Source organism: Cavia porcellus, unplaced genomic scaffold, assembly GCF_034190915.1.
Source record: "Cavia porcellus strain 051 isolate PalLab524CR breed Dunkin Hartley unplaced genomic scaffold, mCavPor4.1 scaffold_40, whole genome shotgun sequence".
Lineage (NCBI taxonomy): Eukaryota > Metazoa > Chordata > Mammalia > Rodentia > Caviidae > Cavia > Cavia porcellus.
This window is the reverse complement of record NW_026947523.1, coordinates 7,195,173-7,214,720: the sequence shown is the minus strand read 5'-3', so window position 1 is coordinate 7,214,720 and position 19,548 is coordinate 7,195,173. Positions and strand designations below refer to the sequence as shown.

At 55.3% G+C, this 19,548-nt stretch overlaps 1 protein-coding gene across 2 annotated transcripts in view; it reads left to right on the top strand.

Moving 5' to 3' along the window:
* Zc3h7b (zinc finger CCCH-type containing 7B) overlaps positions 1–19,548 on the top strand; it is a 41,015-nt gene that overhangs the window by 18,651 nt on the left and 2,816 nt on the right. For both annotated transcript variants that reach the window (XM_013153028.3, XM_013153029.3), the window contains exons 6-22: positions 1,369–1,449; positions 2,193–2,249; positions 5,092–5,134; positions 5,590–5,783; positions 6,020–6,341; positions 7,224–7,282; positions 7,495–7,594; positions 8,021–8,182; positions 9,969–10,174; positions 11,454–11,554; positions 12,562–12,743; positions 14,849–14,934; positions 18,248–18,381; positions 18,515–18,620; positions 18,703–18,811; positions 19,021–19,154; positions 19,250–19,413. In XM_013153028.3, coding sequence (XP_013008482.1) covers positions 1,369–1,449; positions 2,193–2,249; positions 5,092–5,134; positions 5,590–5,783; positions 6,020–6,341; positions 7,224–7,282; positions 7,495–7,594; positions 8,021–8,182; positions 9,969–10,174; positions 11,454–11,554; positions 12,562–12,743; positions 14,849–14,934; positions 18,248–18,381; positions 18,515–18,620; positions 18,703–18,811; positions 19,021–19,154; positions 19,250–19,413 — 2,240 coding nt within the window. The remainder of the gene's footprint in view (positions 1–1,368; positions 1,450–2,192; positions 2,250–5,091; positions 5,135–5,589; positions 5,784–6,019; positions 6,342–7,223; positions 7,283–7,494; positions 7,595–8,020; positions 8,183–9,968; positions 10,175–11,453; positions 11,555–12,561; positions 12,744–14,848; positions 14,935–18,247; positions 18,382–18,514; positions 18,621–18,702; positions 18,812–19,020; positions 19,155–19,249; positions 19,414–19,548) is intronic.

The following is a 19,548-nucleotide window of genomic DNA, read 5'->3' as shown; positions in this document are numbered from 1 at the left end:
TCTTGCTAGACATGGTAGCACATTCCTATAAATTTGGTACTCTAGAAGGCTGAGGCAGGAGGATCTTAAGTTGGAACCCAGCCTGAGCAACTTAGCAACTGGGCAAGATCCCATGTTAAAAATGCATAGCCTGGCATGGTGTTGCATGCCTGTAATCCCAACACTCATGAGGCTAAGGCAGGAGGATGGCTCTGCCAACTCTAGGCCAGCCTGAGTATTTAGAAAGTTCAAGAAAGAATGAAAAAGAGATATGCCCCATAAAACAAAGCTAAACATTATCTTATAGTTCTGGATGCCTGAATTCCCAGAAAAGATCCTCTGGGAAAACACAGTGACGAACCAGGCCAGGAGAAGAGTTGAAGGTGTGATGGGGCCATGAGGGGCACCTGCCCTTGCTGGAGCAGTCCCGCCATGGGCAGTGACACTGGTATCCGCTGGACAGTAGAAATCAAAGCTAAGGACTGGGAGGCAGCTTGGGGTAGAGCGCTTGCCTATCGTATGTAAGGCCCTAGGTGCCATTTCTGGCTCTGCAAGAGACAAAGAATATTTAACGGAGCATGGTGGTGTTCCTGTAATCCCAATACTCTCAGATACTGAGGCAGAAGGATCACCAAGTTTGAGTCTCAACTGAGAAACTTAACAAGACCCCGTCTCAAAATGAATGAAAGAGTGAGTGAATGCCAGGGACAGAATTCAGTGAAAATGTCTTAGGGTTAATCCCCAGTACTACCCAGTAAATACCAAATCCTCAGTAAATACCAAAGCCAAGTACTATACTGCACACCTGTTGTCCCAGCTACTGAAGCTGAAGCAGGAGATGCTTAAGCCCAGGGTTCTAGGGCAGTTTGGGGAACACAGAGTCCACCCTCGCCAGACATGGTGGTGTACCCCTGTAATCCCAGCACTCAGGAGGCTGAGGTAGGAGGATTGCTAGAAGCTCAATGCCAGTCTGGGCTGCATAACAAGACCCTGTCTCAAACAAACAAAGACTTGTGGGGGGGGGGAGTATAGCTTAGTGGCACAGCACCTGCCTGGCAAGTTCAAGGTCCTGAATTAGATTCCCAGTACCAAAAAAACAAAAAAAAAAAAAAAAAAAAAAAAAAGAAGAAACAAAAAAGTCCATCTCAAAAACAAAATTATTTCTTCGCCTTCCTTAAAAGAAAAGATAAATTTAAAAGCATGAGTTTGTGGATCCAGTGGCGTGGCTCCCCAGCTGTGACTCGGAAAGTAGCGATAATCCTGGGTATCATTTCATTGCCCTTCATACAGGGTGGCTGGGGCCCCTTTGCAAGGCTGCAGGGGTCTACAACATGGGTGTGTGGGTCACACAGCCTGACCTGCCCATACCCTGGGTTTCACCTTCTCCAGGATGAAAGTGTCACCCAGCTGGGCCAGGAGCTGGCGCAGAAGCTGGGGCTGCGAGTGCGGAAGGCGTACAAAAGGCCCCAGGTGGGTGACTCTGGGCCTGGGGTGGCAAGTGGACGAGGGAGGGACCGAGCACTGCTGGAAAGGGTACAAGGTGGCCGGGCCGGGTGAGGACAGCGGAGTGAGAGGAAGCAAGTGATCTTCCCTCCCTGTTGGTTGAAAGCCCTGGGATGAGGACGGGGACCTTGTAGAGAAGGAGAGAGCAGCCAAGGTTCCCGCTCAGCTCACTCAGAGACAGCAGCTGTTAAGCACCTCCCTCCCCATCCTGGCCGCCTGCACCACCCTGGAGGAACCAGGGTGACACCAGCGTCCTTCAGCCTGTGTTCCTAGCCTGCACATGGCAACTCTGGGAGGTTGGTATCTGCTTGACTCCTTCACATCCATGTGGATCCCACAAGCTGGGAGCTGTGTGCAGGAGTCTGCTGTGACCCAAGCGAGCTCCACTTGGGTCTCTGCATTGGAACACAGGGATAATAGTGTTCCCCTCGGGACAAACGACAGGAAGGAAAGGAGAGTGTCTGGAGATGGCCCCTAGCTAGCAATGTCTCTGACAATGGAGCAGGAGTGTTTGTGTTCAGCCCCCTATTCAGGTCAAGGATGGAAGAAAACTGAATCTGGCCCAGGATAACAGGGCAGGTGACAGCGGCAGGCTGGGGACAGGGAACCTCAGACCCACTGTAGACCTTGGCATCTGTGTCACGGCCTGTGCAGTGAGAGCAGTTTCCCTGAACCCTAATGTCTTCTCTCTTCTCTCCAACCCCTGGCAGGAGTTGGAAACCTTTTCTCTCCTCAGCAACGGCACTGCAGCTGCCATGGCAGATCAGGTAGGATGGGGGCTGGGCCCCCTGGCCGCTACCACACCCTTCTACCAACCTGTCTCAGTTCATCTACTGGGAAAGCTTTGGGGTCACTCTCCGGGGTGTGGGTGACCTCTGGCAATACAATGATGTCATCTCTAGCCAGTGGCATGAGATCACCCCGGGTCCTGCCAGGCCTTTCACCCGTCCCTACAACCTTGTTGGGACCCCACTGGGTCTATAGAGGTCAGGGTTGGTCACAGACGTGGAGGTTGGTGAGAAGTCCGAGTGGTGTGGATGCCACTGTGGAGAGGACCAGGTCAGCCATAGTGCTGGGTAGTGCCCAGGCATAGCCCCTGGGAGCTTGTAGGTGGCACATAGACACGGTGTGTGCAGCCACTAGTTGTCCTGTAGCCTTCTCACACATTCTGCCCATCAGTCACACCACACGTGAGCTAGAAGCAGTGTGGCCTGGCAGTGCCTACTGGGAGTTCTTAGGGTGCAGGAGGCAGGCAAGGGCCCTGCACGGACTGAAGCTATCCTGAGTATGGGAACAGGAGCCTGAGACAGCTTGACTGGAGAGGGCTTTCCAGATCTAGTGGAGCAGATCCCAGGTGGGGAGAGGCAAGACGGGAACACTCAGTGGACACAGCCTGGCAAAGGCCTGGAGTCAGGAAGCAGTGACACCCCAGACCACAAGGCCAGTTCCTTCCCAGGGAACACGGGAGAGCCTGAGCCCTATAGCTGGATGTGTTGGGGTTCAGATGTGAGGAACCCCTATCTACAGTGTCCACTCTTCCTCTCACAACTCTGCTTCCCTCTCTCTGCATGGTGGTTGTGGGATACAGTGAGTCATGAGGCTGCGCCTGCTGGGAACCTGGGCTCCCTGAGCCCTGTTAGCTAAACGGATGCTACTGCTGAGGAGTGCTGCAGAGCAGAAGGGGAGCCTGACAGCCACAGTGAGGAGGCTGGGAGGTGGCTGTCCAGCAGGGAGAATCACAGCTGTCCCTCCAGACATTCATCTGAAACCTCACACTTCCCTTGTCCAGTGCATGGGCTCAGAGGTGTTGCTGGAAGGGTTCCCCATGAACCACAGGCTGGGCCCCCACTTCCTCTGTGTGACACCTTGCTGGACACAGCAGTGGGGGTGAAGTGATGGCCACAACTGGCAGAGGATGAGACACTGGTTGCTCCTGCTGCCTTTTGCAGAAGGGTGACTGATGGCAAGGGACCTGGCCTTGCCTGGTTATCTGTGGAAACAAGGAGGCGGGCAGCACCCAATCCCTTACTGGGAAGATTCAGAGAAAGCGAGAACATTCTGGGGAGAGGAATGACTTACTCCACATGGCCCAGAGGTGGGGCCAAGGCCGGGAAGGCTGTCAGGGAGGGAGCCCTAAATCAGCCTGCAGGGAGTAACATTCTAGTTAACTGTTTTTTGGTACCGGGGATTGAACTCACAACCTTATGCTTGCCAGGCAGGCTGTATCCCTGGCCCGAGAGTCACACTTGAAAATGCCCTGTGCATTAACTGGGCATGGTGGCACATGTCTGTAATCCTAGCACTTGGGAGATGGAAGCAAGAGGGTCTTTATGAGTTTGAGGCTAGCCTGGGCTATATAGCGAGACTGCATTTCAAAAAATGTTATGCATCTAATAGAACTCTTGTGGGTTTGTTTTTTTTTTTTTTTTTTTTGGTACTGGGGATCAAAGTCACGACCTCACACTTTACAGGCAAGTGCCTGTGCTGCTGAGCTATATTCCTGGCCCTACTCTTGTCTTTTTGAGATAGGGGTTTGCTATATAGTTCAGGCTGGCTTTGAGCTAACTTTGTACCCCAGGCTGGTCTCAAACTTGCAGTGACCCTCCTGCCTCAGCCACCCAAGTGCTGGGAATACAGGCATGTGCCATCATGTTCAGCTTGAGCTCTTGTCAGTACCAAGTCACTTGAGCCCTGTGACAGCCCCAGGAGGTGGTGGCTGTGTAGGGAAACGGCCCACAGAGGCTGAGGGGCCAGCTAGGCTGCAGAGCAAGCTTCAGCTCTCTGACAGGAGGCACATTGGCTGTGTATCACCTTAGAGGCCCCCCTTTTTCTCCTTCCTCTGGGGCCTGGGGCTATACCTACAGGAGAGGGCACAGGTCATTCAGGGAGTAGACACTTTTATCCTTGAGCTACGGTCGTCTGTGGTGTGGTGGGAAAGGCTTGTAACAATATTGCTATCCCCTTGGTATGAAGCCTGTGTCTTCACCCTTCACCTGCAGTTAAAAGAGAAAGGTTGATTTGCCTCACCGCTGGCTCCAAGGTGGGGTAGTTTGACAGAGGGGCATCCCAGAGGAGAAACAGTTCAGTGCCCACAAGACAGCAGAGGCAGCAAAGGGGAATCCAGTTCATGGCAGGCCAAAGGTAGCAAAGGAATAAGGGGGCTTCACAGCCCCCTTAACCCCTTATATCTTATCCAGACTGCTGAGTTTAGGGTCATGCCAGACCTATCCACTGGACTGATTAGTAACCACACACCCTTAATCCCAGCATCACACACTGTAGACTCAGCCACCTCTGAAAAAGCAGTGTCTTAAGACTGAGGTTTTGGGGGACATCCAGACACAAATTAACACCCAGCCTTTGACAGGTAGGGAAACTGAGGCTCAACGTGTGTGTGCCTCGTATGAGGTACATTCCAATCCCATACCCCAGGTCCCAGCCCATGCTAGTCTAACGCCAGGCTGGACCCCAGGGCTGACATGTGACCAGTGGCCATGAAGCTGCTGCGTCCCTGGTCACAGGAGAGCCATATTAGGAGTGCTAGGTCCCTGGTCTTCCCCTCCCATGTCCCCTGTTGAACAAATGCTCTCATGTCCTTCCTCTCTACAGGGAACTTCCAATGGATTGGGGTCCATAGATGACATCGAAACAGGTAATGTCCCTGATCAAGAGAACAGGGTAGAAATGGGGACCAGTCATTGAGAGCTCAGTAGATTAGGATGTCAGACGCCACTCTGGCTGGTCCCTGGGGCTCTCTCCAGGGGCTCTCTGCCTTGGGCACCCACCATCTCCAAAACCTTCCCCCTCCCTCATTGGCTGCAAGGGTTATACTTTATCAATGACTGTTGGAGCATTACTGTGTTCTCCAGAGGAAGGTGGCCATGGTGGCTGTCCAGCCAGAGCCAGAGTCAGCGAGCCTTATTGTGGCACTGAAAGGCCCTTCTGGCCCCACTGATTCTCTGCCTCTGGGCCTAGGTAGCAGCGAGGCAGGGTCCCTGGCAGAGCTGGGGAAGTGGGAAGGTGTTGGCCAAGTGCCCTGAGCCCCAGGACTCCTGTGTACCCCAGCCAGTGGCACCCATGCAGTCCCTGAGCCCACCTCCTCCACAGACTGCTATGTGGACCTTCGAGGATCCCCAGCCCTGCTTCCCTCCACCCCCACGATGCCCCTGTTCCCTCATGTCCTGGACCTGCTGGCTCCCCTGGACAGCAGCAGCAGGACCGCCCCCAGTACAGAGAACCTGGATGACTTCTCAGATGGGGATGTCTTTGGTCCGGAGCTGGACACCCTCCTGGACTCGCTGGTGAGCCACCCTCTTGCTTCCCAAGCTATGTCTCCCTGGAGACCTTTAGTCTTATGTCAGCATCCCTGCTGGATAAACAGATGCCTTGGGAGGGACTGGCCAGCATGGAAACAAAGCCACCCCAGACGGGGTGGAAGGCTGAGGCAGGGAGCAGCAGCTTGCTTGCTTCCCAGAGTACTCTGCTGGGGCTGGCAATTGAGCTCTCTCGTAACCCCCTGCCTCTGTTCTGCTCTCAGTCTCTGGTCCAGGGTGGCCTGCCTGGTGGCAGTATGCCCAGTGAGCTGCCCCAGCTGATTCCTGTGTTTCCTGGAGGGACCCCGCTCCTGCCACCTGTGGTGGGTGGCTCCATCCCAGTCTCCAGCCCGCTGCCCCCTGCTTCCTTCGGCCTTGTCATGGACCCCTCCAAGAAGCTGGCTGCCTCTGTGCTGGACGCCCTCGACCCCCCAGGCCCCACACTGGACCCCCTGGACCTGCTGCCGTACTCAGAGACCCGGCTGGATGCCCTCGACAGTTTTGGGTCGGCCCGAGGCTCACTGGACAAACCTGATTCCTTCATGGGTGAGGCCTCCCTCCCCCACTCCCTGGCAGTTTGCAAGGACCTATCACAACTCCCATCTCTGGAGGGCAGAGAGGGTCACACCATATGGAGCCCAGCCTTGATCTGGAGGTCCTGTTCAAGTCCAAAGGGTAGAGCTGCGGACCCTGGGAGCCCAGTCTGGTGTTCACTGTGCAACCCCTCAGATCCTGTAGGTTGGGGCTTCCATGCAGCAGTCCCTGAGGCTGGGGGAGGGGATGGCAGGGATCTGGAAGAAACTGACCCATCTGGGCTGTGGTGGGACTGACTTCCCAAGGTCGGCTGTAGCCCACGTAGCAGAGGGGCAGTCAGAGCATTTGGGAGGCCACAGGCCACAGAGACCACAGGGGTGCTGAGTTGACTCCCTGGAGGAGGTGGGGGTTGGGCCAGGTCTTGGAGAGAAGTTCAGCAGCCAGGGGGCTGAGGATTTAGCTCAGCAGCATAAGCGCCTGCCTTGCAAGCAGGCAGTCGTGAGTTCGATCCCTGGTACCGATAAAAATGAAAAAGACAAAAAAACACACACACACAAAAAAAGAGCAGGCGGTTGTGAGTTCGATCCCCGGTACCGATAAAAAAAAAAAAGTTCAGCAGCTGGCAGGGGGAGCAGAGGCCCAGGCCCTGGAGGTGGAAGAGTCAGGGGTCATGGGTAGGACACAGTTTCCAAGGAGCCATGAGCCAAGCTGAGCCCAGGCTTCGTGCTGTGTTCGAGGGGTGGATGTGATCAGGCCACCCTAACCCAAGAGAACAGAGGCAGAAATGGGGCCAATGAGAGCAGGTGAGGAGGGCCTGGGGCTTCTCCAAGACCTGAGAGACCCCTTAAGCCTTCAGTGGCAGGGTGGTGACTCCTGTGTCACCTCCTTGCCCAGAGGAGACCAACTCACAGGAACACCGGCCTCCAAGCAGCACTCAGAAGCCAGCCCCATCGGTGAGTCACCAGCTCGCAGCCTGGGCCCCTCCACTGTTGCCATGCTCCCCTGTTCACCCCAGCACTGATGGTCCAGAGCTTATGGACCACAAGGGCTGTCAGAGTCTGGGTTCTGGTTCTGCTCCTGGGAAGGATGGGAGGTTGGAGGCCACCCAGGCCACACTGGTGCTCCTGCCAGATGCCACTCACGGCACAGCCTCCTCCGTTAACAGCCGGAGCCCTCCATGCCCAACACTGCCCTGCTCATCAAGAACCCCTTGGCTGCCACCCACGAGTTCAAGCAGGCCTGCCAGCTCTGCTACCCCAAGACAGGTAATGTCACTGTCACATCCACGGCCACACGTCCTGCCCTCAGGATGGGAGCTTGGGAGAGATTCGAATCAGAAAACAAGCCCCCTGGGCCGGGTGAGGAAGGTGGGCCCTGGGCATTGCATCCTCTTTTGGGCACTAGCCTTCCAGCCTTCCAGAGCTTTCTCAAGATACCTTGGGATGGCAGGTTGGTCACAGATCGTGGTCAGGGCAGTGGTAGGAAAGGATGGGGGATGATGACTCCCTGGAGCCCCTGCTCCAGCCCACTGTCTCCAGAGGGTACATAGTAGGGGAAGGGATGGCAGGAGCTGCAGAAGTCCCACAGGGCAGGCGGGCTTTCTAGTTCCCACCCCAGTGAGGGCCTACCCTCATCCTCTGCACCCCTCAGTTCTGCCCAGACTCACTCTGTCCCTGTTCCCCATGCACCAGGCCCCAGGGCAGGTGACTACACCTACCGCGAGGGCCTAGAACACAAGTGCAAGCGGGACATCCTGCTTGGGCGGCTCCGCAGCGCCGAGGACCAAACCTGGAAGCGCATCCGGCCGCGGCCCACCAAGACCAGCTTTGTGGGCTCCTACTACTTGTGCAAAGGTGAGTGGGCTGCAGCAAGGTCCTCACTCCTCTCGTCCCAGCCACTGTGCTGCTTGGTCACAGGAGCAGATATGGCCCTCACGGCTGCAGGGGAGATTGGAAACTGAGAGTCTGGGCCTTGGGGCCATCAAGGATGAGTTCCCCCTCTCAGTGAGTGTCCTGTGCTCCCGGCTCCAGGCACAACTGCATGGCAGTCAGGATGTGCTAGGAGCCAGCTCCATGGCCTTACCTCTGGAGGGTGAGGGCCCCTGTCACAGACAGTCCATTTCCCCTGTGGGGAGGCCGCAGGCACAATCTGTAGAAAGTACTTGGGACTGGCATGTAGGAAGGCTTCGTGTGTGTGTGTGTGTGTGTGTGTGTGTGTGTGTGTGTGTCCACTGAGTACTGGGCAATTATACCCGGAGCCTTTGCACTGAGCTTTCTCCCTTTTTTATTTTGAGACAATCAGGAAGTTGCCTGGGCTAGGCTCAAATTTGGAATCTGGCTGCCTTGGCCTCCCTAAGTGCTAGGATGACAGGTGTGCACCACCATGCCTGGCTGTCAGTTCTGCTGAACGATAGCGTTATTGGCAGTGTACGCATCCTGGGTGATGGCGGTGTGGTCAGTGCCGGGTGGACATTCATCATGTGCCTTGCTTGCTTGCTTGCTTCTTTTTCCAACTTGTCCTGTCTGTGTGGCTCATGGATAGGCACGAGATTGGGCACTTTTCTTGTCACCCTTTCTACTCACCACAAGGCATCCTTATAGCTCTGGATGGGGAAACTGAGGCTGGGAAAGGCCACCCCACACTTTAGCTTTGTCCCCTAAACTGGCCTGTGGCAAGTTACCCATTTAGCTTCTAGACTGCTTCACCGTCCTCCCTGCAGCCCTGCCTAAGGCCAGGAGGATCAAATCCAAGCTGTTCATAGCCTTTGGGTGCCCACATCTACCTCCTCACCCTCTGCCCTAGCCATTCCCAACCCCAGCCCCATGCTGTTGCTCAGATCTTGGAGAGCCCCTTGAGCAGCACTTCCTGGCATCTGCCTCTGCTAGCACCCAGGGATGGCACCCACTCCCATAGTCTATGAGCTGAGTTTCCTTGTGCCTGAACCCTGGCATAGGGTGGGACAAGACAGACAATAAGGAAAATGAGGAAAAGGGTGGGGATGGAGTGCTTACAGCCGTAATCTCAGCACTCAGAGGCTGAGGCAGGAGGATCACCACAAATTTGAGGCCAGCCTGGGCTACATAGTGAGTTCAAGGCCAGCCTGCACAACATAGCAAGACCTGAGACAAGCAAACATTATAAGAATGCAGGAGGGAAAATCAGGGCCCACCCTAGAATGCAGCTCTGCAAAGTCCAAGCCTGCTTCTCTCCTTCCAAACTTGGCCACAAGTTTGACTATCCCACGCATCCCCATGACCCAATGTTCTCTGCTCACAGAAGAGATGGCTGTGGTTCAGGGGCTGATGGGGAAACCCAGATCCCACTTAGTCAGAAGACTCAGGTTCTTGGTCCTAAAATTTTTCCAGTGAATAATTATTTCTTAAAACCCGTCCACTGGTGCAGAACCCTCTTTGCTACTTGTTGTCCAGCTTGGCCTGCTAAAAACAACCTTAGGAGCCCCGGGAAGGAGTGATTACCAAGCTCCACAGATGCCAGACTACAGAGGTCTTGGGCACAGCATCCTCAGGTGCCAGCACGCTGTCTAGTGGCTCTGAGCCCCCCTGGCCACAGCAGGGTCACGGGCACATTATGGGCTGCCGTCCCCGCCTGGCAGAACTGTGTCCTGTTGCCTCTTTGCAGACATGATTAACAAGCAGGACTGTAAGTACGGGGATAACTGCACCTTCGCCTACCATCAGGAAGAGATCGATGTGTGGACTGAGGAGCGGAAGGGCACCCTCAACCGTGACCTGCTTTTCGACCCACTGGGGGGTGTCAAGCGCGGCAGCCTCACCATCGCCAAGCTCCTCAAGGAGCACCAGGGCATCTTCACCTTCCTCTGCGAGGTACCCACCAGCTGCCTTGCCTCCTCCCTTTCAATGTAGGGTGCATGCAGGGCCAGGGTATCTCTCAGCAAGGCCATCGCTGGGCCCTGACATAGATCACTGGGCTATCACAAAGGTGGGCCCAGAGGGAGGAGCCTGTCTATAAGAGCCAATATCTGTCCTGCACCCTCATTCTGCAGAGGTGGAAACTGAGGCCAGAAAACGATAGTAGCCCTGCCTCGTGTCCTTCCCTGGCAGCTAGTCATAGGCCAGGCTTTAGATCTTTGTCCTGCCTCACTGCAGTGTCCCTTTACTCTCGGTAATGCTGGCATCCAGGGAGGTAGGGCTCTGCCCCACGGCCACACAGCCAGTCTAGGACAGAGCAGAGCTGAGCTCAGGCCTGGAGCCGAGGCCCACATCCCATTGCTGGCTGCCTCTGGTGGGCCTCACAGCCAGGACCCACAGGACCAGATGGGATTGCCCAGGGAGGCCCTGAATCCCCCCATTGTAGGTATAGTGTGTTGGGGGTGCTGAACTGAGCTGAGCAAGGTGCCTTGCTTTCCATCCCTCCCACCACATCTGGCCATGCCAGCTTCAGGGCCCACTGCCCTTCCTGCCTGTGCCCTCCCCAGAGAGCTCCCCATGTTCCTGAGCCTCAGACTGCCAGGCTTAGCTCTGACCCTGAAACTCCACTGAGAAGCCCCTGCTGCACCTTGGTGACCTCGCCCTGCCTCCACACCCCACCCCCAGCTTGGCAGGGGTAGGGGCAGCATCACATCCATCTCTGGAGCAGGGCCTCTGGCTCTGGTTTGCTGGCAGGGTTTGGTATAGTCCAGTCTGCTCCATCTGCAGCATAGCTGCCCCTTCTCGGGTCTTAGGGTAGTTGGATGAGTGCGTGCTTGCTCAGGGACAGAGGCCTGGGGATCATAGCCACACTGCAGAATGTAGCTTACGAAGCACCTGTAGTTCCTTTTTATGTTATTTTTTAACCTTCTCAGTAAATCTGTGGGACAAAACAGGAGTGACTGTCCCCTGTCTTGCAGTTGAGGAAACTGAGGCTTAGGGACATGGAAGAACTCCCTTCTACATCTGGAGGCATCTGAGAAAGGGAGGAAAGAGAAGGTGGTCTGTGAGCTAGAGCCAGAGGCATGAGAGCCAGACCCTGGGACTCTCTTCCTCATTCCCCTGGCCAGAATGGAGCTTAAGGGAACCAGCTGCCCTTTCCTAGGTGTCCCTGTGGGGTCCCAATGCCTCCTCCAAGGTGTCCCTTCAGGGTGCTAGCCCCTCCCCTTCCTGGCAGATTTGCTTTGACAGTAAGCCTCGGATCATCAGCAAAGGCACCAAGGACTCTCCGTCAGTCTGCTCCAACCTGGCTGCCAAGCACAGCTTCTACAACAACAAGTGAGTGGAGACTGGGGGTGGCCAGAGAGTCCCCTGAGGTGGCTCAGATGGCCGGGAAAGGCTGAGGGCAAAGGATAGACCTAAGGGATCTAGGCCAGGGCACTCCACAAGTCAAGGGCGGGAGCCATGTTTCTTGGGCAGCTATTATACTCTAAGCATTTAATAATCTTAGTGGTCCTCTGGGAGAGAACAGAAGAGAAAGCTGAGCCTTGGGAACAGCCCAGCCAGCAGGCAGTGCAGGACCAGGATTAATGCCTGCCCGACTTCGGCTACTGTCCTGATGTCAACATCAGGCAGGGGAATAAGAGGCTGGGTCAAGCCTGGCATCCTTGCCTTTGTCCTGTCTTTCTCACCCCAGTTCTGCCCCAGAGTAGGTGATGGAGCCCGGGTCTGGGAGCCAGGCAGACCTCGGCCCACATCCCAGTCTGGCCTGCGGCCAGGTTTATGATGGAGCACTAGCCATTGCCACCTTGGGTTCCTCTTCTGTAAGGCTGGAAGGCTGGATCTAATCAAGGGTTCCAACAAGTGTCATAAAAATTCCTGGCCCTGTCAGCTACGCCAGGGAGCACATCGCTGTAATCTCAGTACTCTGGGAGGCTGAGGCAGGGTAGCAAGTGTAGCCTCAGCCCAGACAGCTTTGCAATCAATCAGTAACATAAAGGACTGGGCAGGCAGCTCTGTGTGAAGTCCCCTGGGTTCCCTCCTCAATACATCAAAGGACAAAACCCTATCCTGGTGGAGAGAAAGTACTCAGGACCCAATCTGTATCATGGAGCCAGAAATCTGAGGAGCTGCCCCCTCCCCTGCAGCAGCAGGCACCCCCTCCCCCAGCCTTTCTGCAGGTGGGGTCTGGCGCCCTCTGCTTGTTGGCATCTGCGCGTTGAAGCAGCTCCAGGTTGAAGCCTGAGCTGTGCTGCCCAGGAAGAAGCCTGCCCTCAGGCCTGGAGGGAGGGTTGAGAGTTGGCTGCAGCCTGCTTCACACCCTCCCCCACCTGCCCTCCCGCCAGGTGCCTGGTGCACATCGTCCGCTCCACCTCCCTCAAGTACTCCAAGATCCGCCAGTTCCAGGAGCACTTCCAGTTCGACGTCTGCCGCCACGAGGTACGCTACGGCTGCCTGCGGGAAGACAGCTGCCACTTCGCCCACAGTTTCATCGAGCTCAAAGTGTGGCTGCTGCAGCAGTACTCAGGTGAGAACCTGGAAGGGCACTGGGGAGGCTGAGGCAGAAGTCTTGCCGTGAGTTTGAGACCGCCTGGGTTACATAGCGAACTGAAGGCCAGCTTGAACTACATGATAAGACGTTGTCTCAAAAAAGAAAAGGAAAAGAAATAGTTACACTTGCACAGTGACATTTGCAACAATGAGCTAAGTGTATAAAGTTGGTCCCATGAGATTAGATGAAGCTGAAAAGCTGCAATAACCCAGGGATGTCATACATGTCATGACATGGTTGTGCTGTACTCTGCTGACACATTTATGGTGACACAGGTGTAAATAGACCTGCTGCACAGCTAGTCATAAAGCATGGCACATATATGCAGGTACAGTACACAGAATTTGGCGATGACAATAAATGAAGTATATTACTGATTTATATATTACTATACTACCGTTTTATTGTCATTGTACTATTAGCCCTGGTGTTTAAAAAAAAAACTTGAGGGGTTGGGGATTTAGCTCAGCCGCATAAGCGCCTGCCTTGCAAGCAGGCAGTCGTGAGTTCGATCCCCGGTACCGATAAAAAGGAAAAAGAAAACAACAACAACAAAAAACTTGACCAAAACAGTCTGCCATGTGAGCTGGGCAGCAGCCTCCTCATTGCACCAAGAGGCTATAGAGTGATTCCCTACGCTGTCTGGATCTGGGTACCCACACTGGTGCTTGTAGAAAGACAAAACCCCTAACCACATGTTTGTCTGATGACAGTCTCAGTCTCAACAGATGCAGTGTCTGCAGTTGTCTAAATGTAGTGTTAAAAAAAAAAAAAAAAGGTTAGTGTGGCGGTGCACACCTGTAATCCCATTGCTTGGGAAGCTGAGGCAGGAGGATTTTTGCAAGTTTGAGACCAGCCTGGGCTACAAAGTGAGCTCAAGGCCAGCTCAAACTGCAAGCGATGCCCTGTCTCAAAAAGACAAAGATATATATCATACACACACACACACACACACACGGTGCACAGAGATACTTTTTTTTTGTTTCGGTTTTGGTTTTTATGATGAGAGTTAAACCCAGAGCCTTCACACTGAGCTATATCTCCAGCCCAAGTCTTGCTAAGTTGCTCAGGCTGGGCTTGAATATTGTCAAAGGACAAAACCCGATCCTGGTGGAAAGTACTCAGGACCCAATCTGTACCATAGAGCCAGAACTCTGAGGAGCTGCCCCCTCCCCTGCCTCTGCCTCCCGCCTCGCAGAGTGCTAGGATTCCAGGTGTGCACCACCATATCAAGCTTGCCTGGAGTGTAGGTGGAATTGTGGGTCTGGTCAGTGTCGCTCTGGGTGCTGTGTGGAGGAGACTGAGACAAGGACAGATGTGGAGAAACCAGAGAGGATGGGGCCACTGTGCCCAGAGGGGAGTGGCAGTAGCAGTGGAGGCAGCATGAGTGGCCAGATTCTGATGTATTTTCATGGTGGAGCCGTCAAGATTCATTGAGGGATCAGTGTGGAGTATGGAAGAAGGGAACTTGTCCAGGTCACATCTGAGTTCAGGTCCCCTGGCCTGAGAACCAGGATCTGCAGAAGGAGCAGGGTTAGGGGTCAGCTGGAGGTGGAGAGTTGTACAGGCGGTCAGACAGGGGAGCTCTGGGTCAAAGGTGTGCACTGGGAGGTACCTGGGAGGGGACAGGCTTTGTGAAGAGCTACCGGGCCAGTCCAAGGCCACTCAGGCATCTGAGTGGGAGAGCCCAGGCCACCGGGCTGCAGCATTTGTGCCTTGGGACCGGCAGTGAGGAACCGTGGTACCTTGATAAGCTGACGACCCCGACCAGGACAGGTGTGGACCCCTAAAAACCAGTGAGCTGGCTGCTGCTAAGCAAGGACAGGGCTGAGCACCACAGGGGAGGCAGAGGCAGGAAAGGCTGCTGAGTAGTGGTCCAAAGGGACAGAGGAAAACAGGGCTTGGTCCGTGTGTCGGGATGCACAAACAGCCCAGGGAGGGTGAGTGGACTCCCATACCCTAAGTCTTACTGTGGGCAGGCCTGACTGGTCTCTGCTTGGGCATCAGGGGCCACTGGCACCCCACAGATGCTTCTTGCCAAGCCCCTTGAGGGACATCTGTGTCTGTCCTGCCCTCCCCAGGTATGACACATGAAGACATCGTTCAGGAATCCAAGAAGTACTGGCAGCAGATGGAAGCACATGCTGGGAAGGCCAGCAGCAGCTCGGTAAGGCCCTGGGGGGACCTGCCTGCCAGGGTGTGTCCCTGTCTCTACTCCAGCATCAGTGTGTAGGTGTGGAAAGGTGGTCTGATGCCTGTGAAAAAGTCACAGGGGCCCTTTGCTAGATTTCCCCGAAGTTAACGTTGTGTCATGTCCCATACTCGCTTTGCTATCTCTGCTGGGGTGTGCACGCTGTGTGTGTGTGTGTGTGTGTGTGTGTGTGTGTGTGTGTGTGTTGCAGATACATCCTCTTACCCCTAGACTTCCATGTGTAGATCTTAAAATAAGGACACCCTCTTGTATAACTATAACACACTATGCCATCAGAGAATTAGCATTACTGTGAAACTATCAGTCAGATTTTGTGAATTATCCCCAAAATTCAGGTAAGCACTGCAGTCAGTTGTCACATCTCTTTAGTCCCTTTTAACTGGGCACAGTTTTTCCATCTGTCAGTCTTCGTCTTCCGTGACATGGACATTCTGAGGAGCCAGTGGTTCTGTAGAAGGTCCATCTCTGTAGGGCCATGTGCTATGTCCCAGTACCACAGAGACGAGGCCACAAATTCCCTGGCTTTCATAGCAGGCAGTGGGCACATGATCTCAGTTATCCTGCTCCTGGGGATAATGTGATTAAACTCTGGTAACTTGATTAAGGTGCCTTCACTGTAGAAGTTTTCCTGCCATCAAGTTACATTTTGCCTTCTGTAATTATTAAATGCCTCCGAGGCCACTTTAAGACCATGCAAACACCTTCATAAGCTCAGATTCATACTCACCGATTGTGTTCCCTCCCGTCCCTCCTGACCCTCACCAGGGTCTTGCCTCTGTGAGCCAGAGTATTGTGGTATTTGCAGATGGAGAAACTGAAGCTCAGAGGCTTGTTAGAGACCTGCCCAGGGGAAAATCCCAGCCTCCCTACCACCTTGTCCAGAGCATACCCTGCTGGCTCCCCACCTTCCCCTTCCTGTTACTTGAACACCCTCAGAGTCTTCATTTTGACACTCTGCCCCCACACCCCCCCCCAGGTGGACTGAGGCTGGCAGGAACTGGCCCTTACTGTAGCCATGCCACGCCCTACTCGATGCTTTCACCTCCCTGGGCTGTGAGGCTTCTGTAACCGAGGATGACAGCAGGGTCCCAACCCCCGAGGGTCGTTTCAGGGATGAGGAGACAGTGAAAGTGAGTTCACCTCACTTTCATACATGGCATGTGACGGATACACCGTGGAGCACCGGCCTCCCTGGCCAAGGTGCTGTGAATAGCTCTATCCCCTTCTGCTAGGGGCCCACCCTGCCCACCCCTGACACCAGGAACAGGGGGGCTTGCTCTTGTCCTCTGGAGGGTGAGGCCAAGTTGAAGGTGTCAGGGCAAAAGCTGCTTGGCCCTGGGGCCTGTGGCTTCTTGGTGCCTTCCTCACACCAGGCTCCCACCCTCATGTGGATGCCTCCCCACGGTGGGCTTGGTACCTGCTCTGCCAGTCTCCACTCGCTCTGAAGGAGACTTGTGGTTGTGAAGCATGATCCTGAGGCTGAGCCACCCCACGTCTAGGACCCCATCACATCCCCTGCAGGGTGGGAGCAGTGCCTTTCGCTCAGTGCCTCCTGTGAGAAGTCATGAGGGTCACCCAGCTTCTCTCGCACGGGCACATCCCAGTTGACCTTGTCCCTGCATTGTGTGTATAGCATCTTGGAGCAGAGCAGGTGTCAGCTGCCTGGCACCAGGCAAGGGGTCAGTCACCTGTGAGGACAGAGTTCCTGCTCTGAGGCAGGGCAGGCCCCAGGCTGGACAGTGCGGGATCACAGGGTGCAGGCTACAGTACCCACCCCAGGACTGCTGCCATGGCAGAAGACGCGCACTCACCAGCCTGAGGTGCAAGGGCTGTCCACAGGGCTGAACCCACACCTGAGGGTCCTCCAGAGTGGAGGGGAGAGGTCGCTGGGGCAGGTACAGGGCAGCAGGTTGGCTGAGGTCACAGGAGGGCGGGTACTTTCCCCATCCTGGCAGCAGAAGTGGAGGAAGCAGTGCAGCGGGTGTGACCTTAGACAGCTGGACATTGCTCCGGGAAGTGGCCGGAGTCCAGGGCAGCCCAGGTGACCCAAGCCTTTTTTTTTTTTTCTAAGCCCCACATTAGCTTGAATATTATGGGCCCCTTAAAGCCTCTGACAGTCCAGTGGTGGGCACTGACACTGTAGACCCCTGGGAAAAACTCAGGATTTCTGGAAACTTGGCAAGGCTAGAGCCCCTTATCATTATCAGCCTACCCAATGCCAGCCCCTTGAGAGCCCACTCCCAAGTAGCCCACCTGGATCCTCAGATGTGTGCAGCTGGCTGAGGGCAAAGGCCAACCAGGGCAGCCTCGCTATGGGAGCAGAGAAGTCCACAGCTCTCATCCTCGTGTGCGGAGCCAGTGCAAACCCAGCGCACACCCGGCAATAGGTGGGACAAAGGGCTGCCGTCAACACAGCCCTGACTGTGCCCCGAGAATGGCATCTCTCACTGCCCCAATGCTTTTGGGTACCTGCTGTCTAACAGGGCTGCCCTCATTTTCCCAGGAGCTGGGCAGTTACTCCCGCAGGGAGCTCAGTGACTCCTGTAGCCGTGGCAGGGACAGTTGTGACTTAGCCCTGGGTGGGCTTCCTGCAGGATGTGCACTGGAGCTGAGTTTAAAAGCAGTTCCAGCTTGGGATTTAGCTTAGCGGCATAAGCATCTGCTTTGCAAGTACATGGTCATGAGTTAGATGACTGGTACCAAAAATGAAATGAAATAAACAGTTTCTAGAAAAAACGGGAAGAGTTGGGGGAACAGCATGTGGAAAGCAGGGGGCTATGAAGTGGCACACTGCCCTGAAAAGGCAGCAGTTCCATTGAGCAGGCCTCTGAAGGAATGAGGGGAGGTTGGAAAGGGAGGTTTCTGGCTGCCAAGAAAGGAAAAGTGGCCGGGCGTGGTGGCTCATGCCTGTAATCCCAGCACTTGGGAGGCTGAGGCAGGAGGGTTGTTGTGAGTTTGAGAACAACCTGGGCTCAAGCCCACCCTGAACTGCATAGTGAGACCCTATCTCAAAAAGACAAAAAAAAAAAGAAAGGAAGGAAGGAAAAGTGCTCAATTGGGAGCCAAGAGCACAGCTCCAGACCAGGCCCCCACTAAGAAGCCACAGGCGCCACCATTGGAAGGCCACCAGCTTTGGGTAGAACCAGGAAGTAGACCTAACCACTCCAAGGCTAGGTAACCCCAGCACCCACAGAGGTTGCATGCAAGAGTGAAAGACCCCTGGGTTTTGGGCCCTGCAGCTTCTCTACCCCCTCCCTGTACCCCACAGGGTGCCCCAAGGACACATGGGCCCAGCACCTTTGACCTGCAGATGAAGTTTGTGTGTGGCCAGTGCTGGAGGAATGGGCAAGTGGTGGAGCCCGACAAGGACCTCAAGTACTGTAGTGCCAAGGCCCGTCACTGGTGAGTGGGTGCCAGGCAGGGGCTTGGCCACAGTGGCAGCCACCTGAGTACCATGGTGGCAGCGGAGGAGGTCAAGGCTCAGGGCAGGGCTTCCTCTGGAGCTCTCCCCAAGCAGCTCCCCTCTCCTCTACAGCTGGACCAAGGAGCGGCGGGTCCTTCTGGTGATGTCCAAGGCCAAGAGGAAATGGGTATCTGTGAGGCCACTGCCATCCATCCGCAACTTCCCACAGCAATACGATGTGAGCACTGGGGGTGGGGGTGGCAGGGGGGTTCCCTGCATCCAGCCCACAGGACTCAGTGGCTCTCCCCACCTGCTCCCAGCTCTGCATCCACGCACAGAATGGCCGCAAGTGCCAGTATGTGGGCAACTGCTCCTTTGCACACAGCCCAGAAGAGAGGGACATGTGGACATTCATGAAGGAGAACAAGAGTAAGTGGCAGGCTCGCCCCCACCTCCTCAGTGCTGCACACCCCACAGCCCCTGCCATCCCTTCCCCTCCCCCAGCCTGTGCTTCTCCAGCCCCCTCTAGACTGTTGGTGGCCAGGCCTTAGCCTGGGGTCCCATGGCTCCCACGTCCAGCAGGAATTGGGGCAGGATAGAGGAGAAACCCCTCACCAGACACTCTGTCCCCTGTCCAGTCCTGGACATGCAGCAGACCTATGACATGTGGCTGAAAAAACACAACCCAGGGAAGCCCGGGGAAGGGACCCCCATCAGCTCAAGGGAAGGCGAGAAGCAGATCCAGATGCCCACAGACTATGCCGACATTATGGTAAGTCCCTGTGCCAGGCAGTTAGGCCCAGCCTGAGCTTGAGTGGCTCAGAAGGTGGCCCAGAGGAGCTGGCACCCACAATGCTGTGTCCCCAGATGGGCTATCATTGCTGGCTCTGTGGCAAGAACAGCAACAGCAAGAAGCAGTGGCAGCAGCACATCCAGTCCGAGAAACACAAGGAGAAGGTCTTCACCTCCGACAGCGATGCCAGTGGCTGGGCCTACCGCTTCCCCATGGGCGAGTTCCGGCTCTGTGACAGGTGCCGGCGGTGGGCAGGGTACAGGTGGCACACCGGGGCGGATCGAGGGTGTGCTCCTCTTTTGCAGCCACTGGTTAGATCCCAGAGAAGGCTAGGGTATCCCAAGTGATCCTGAGTGGGCATTGAGGCTGCCCA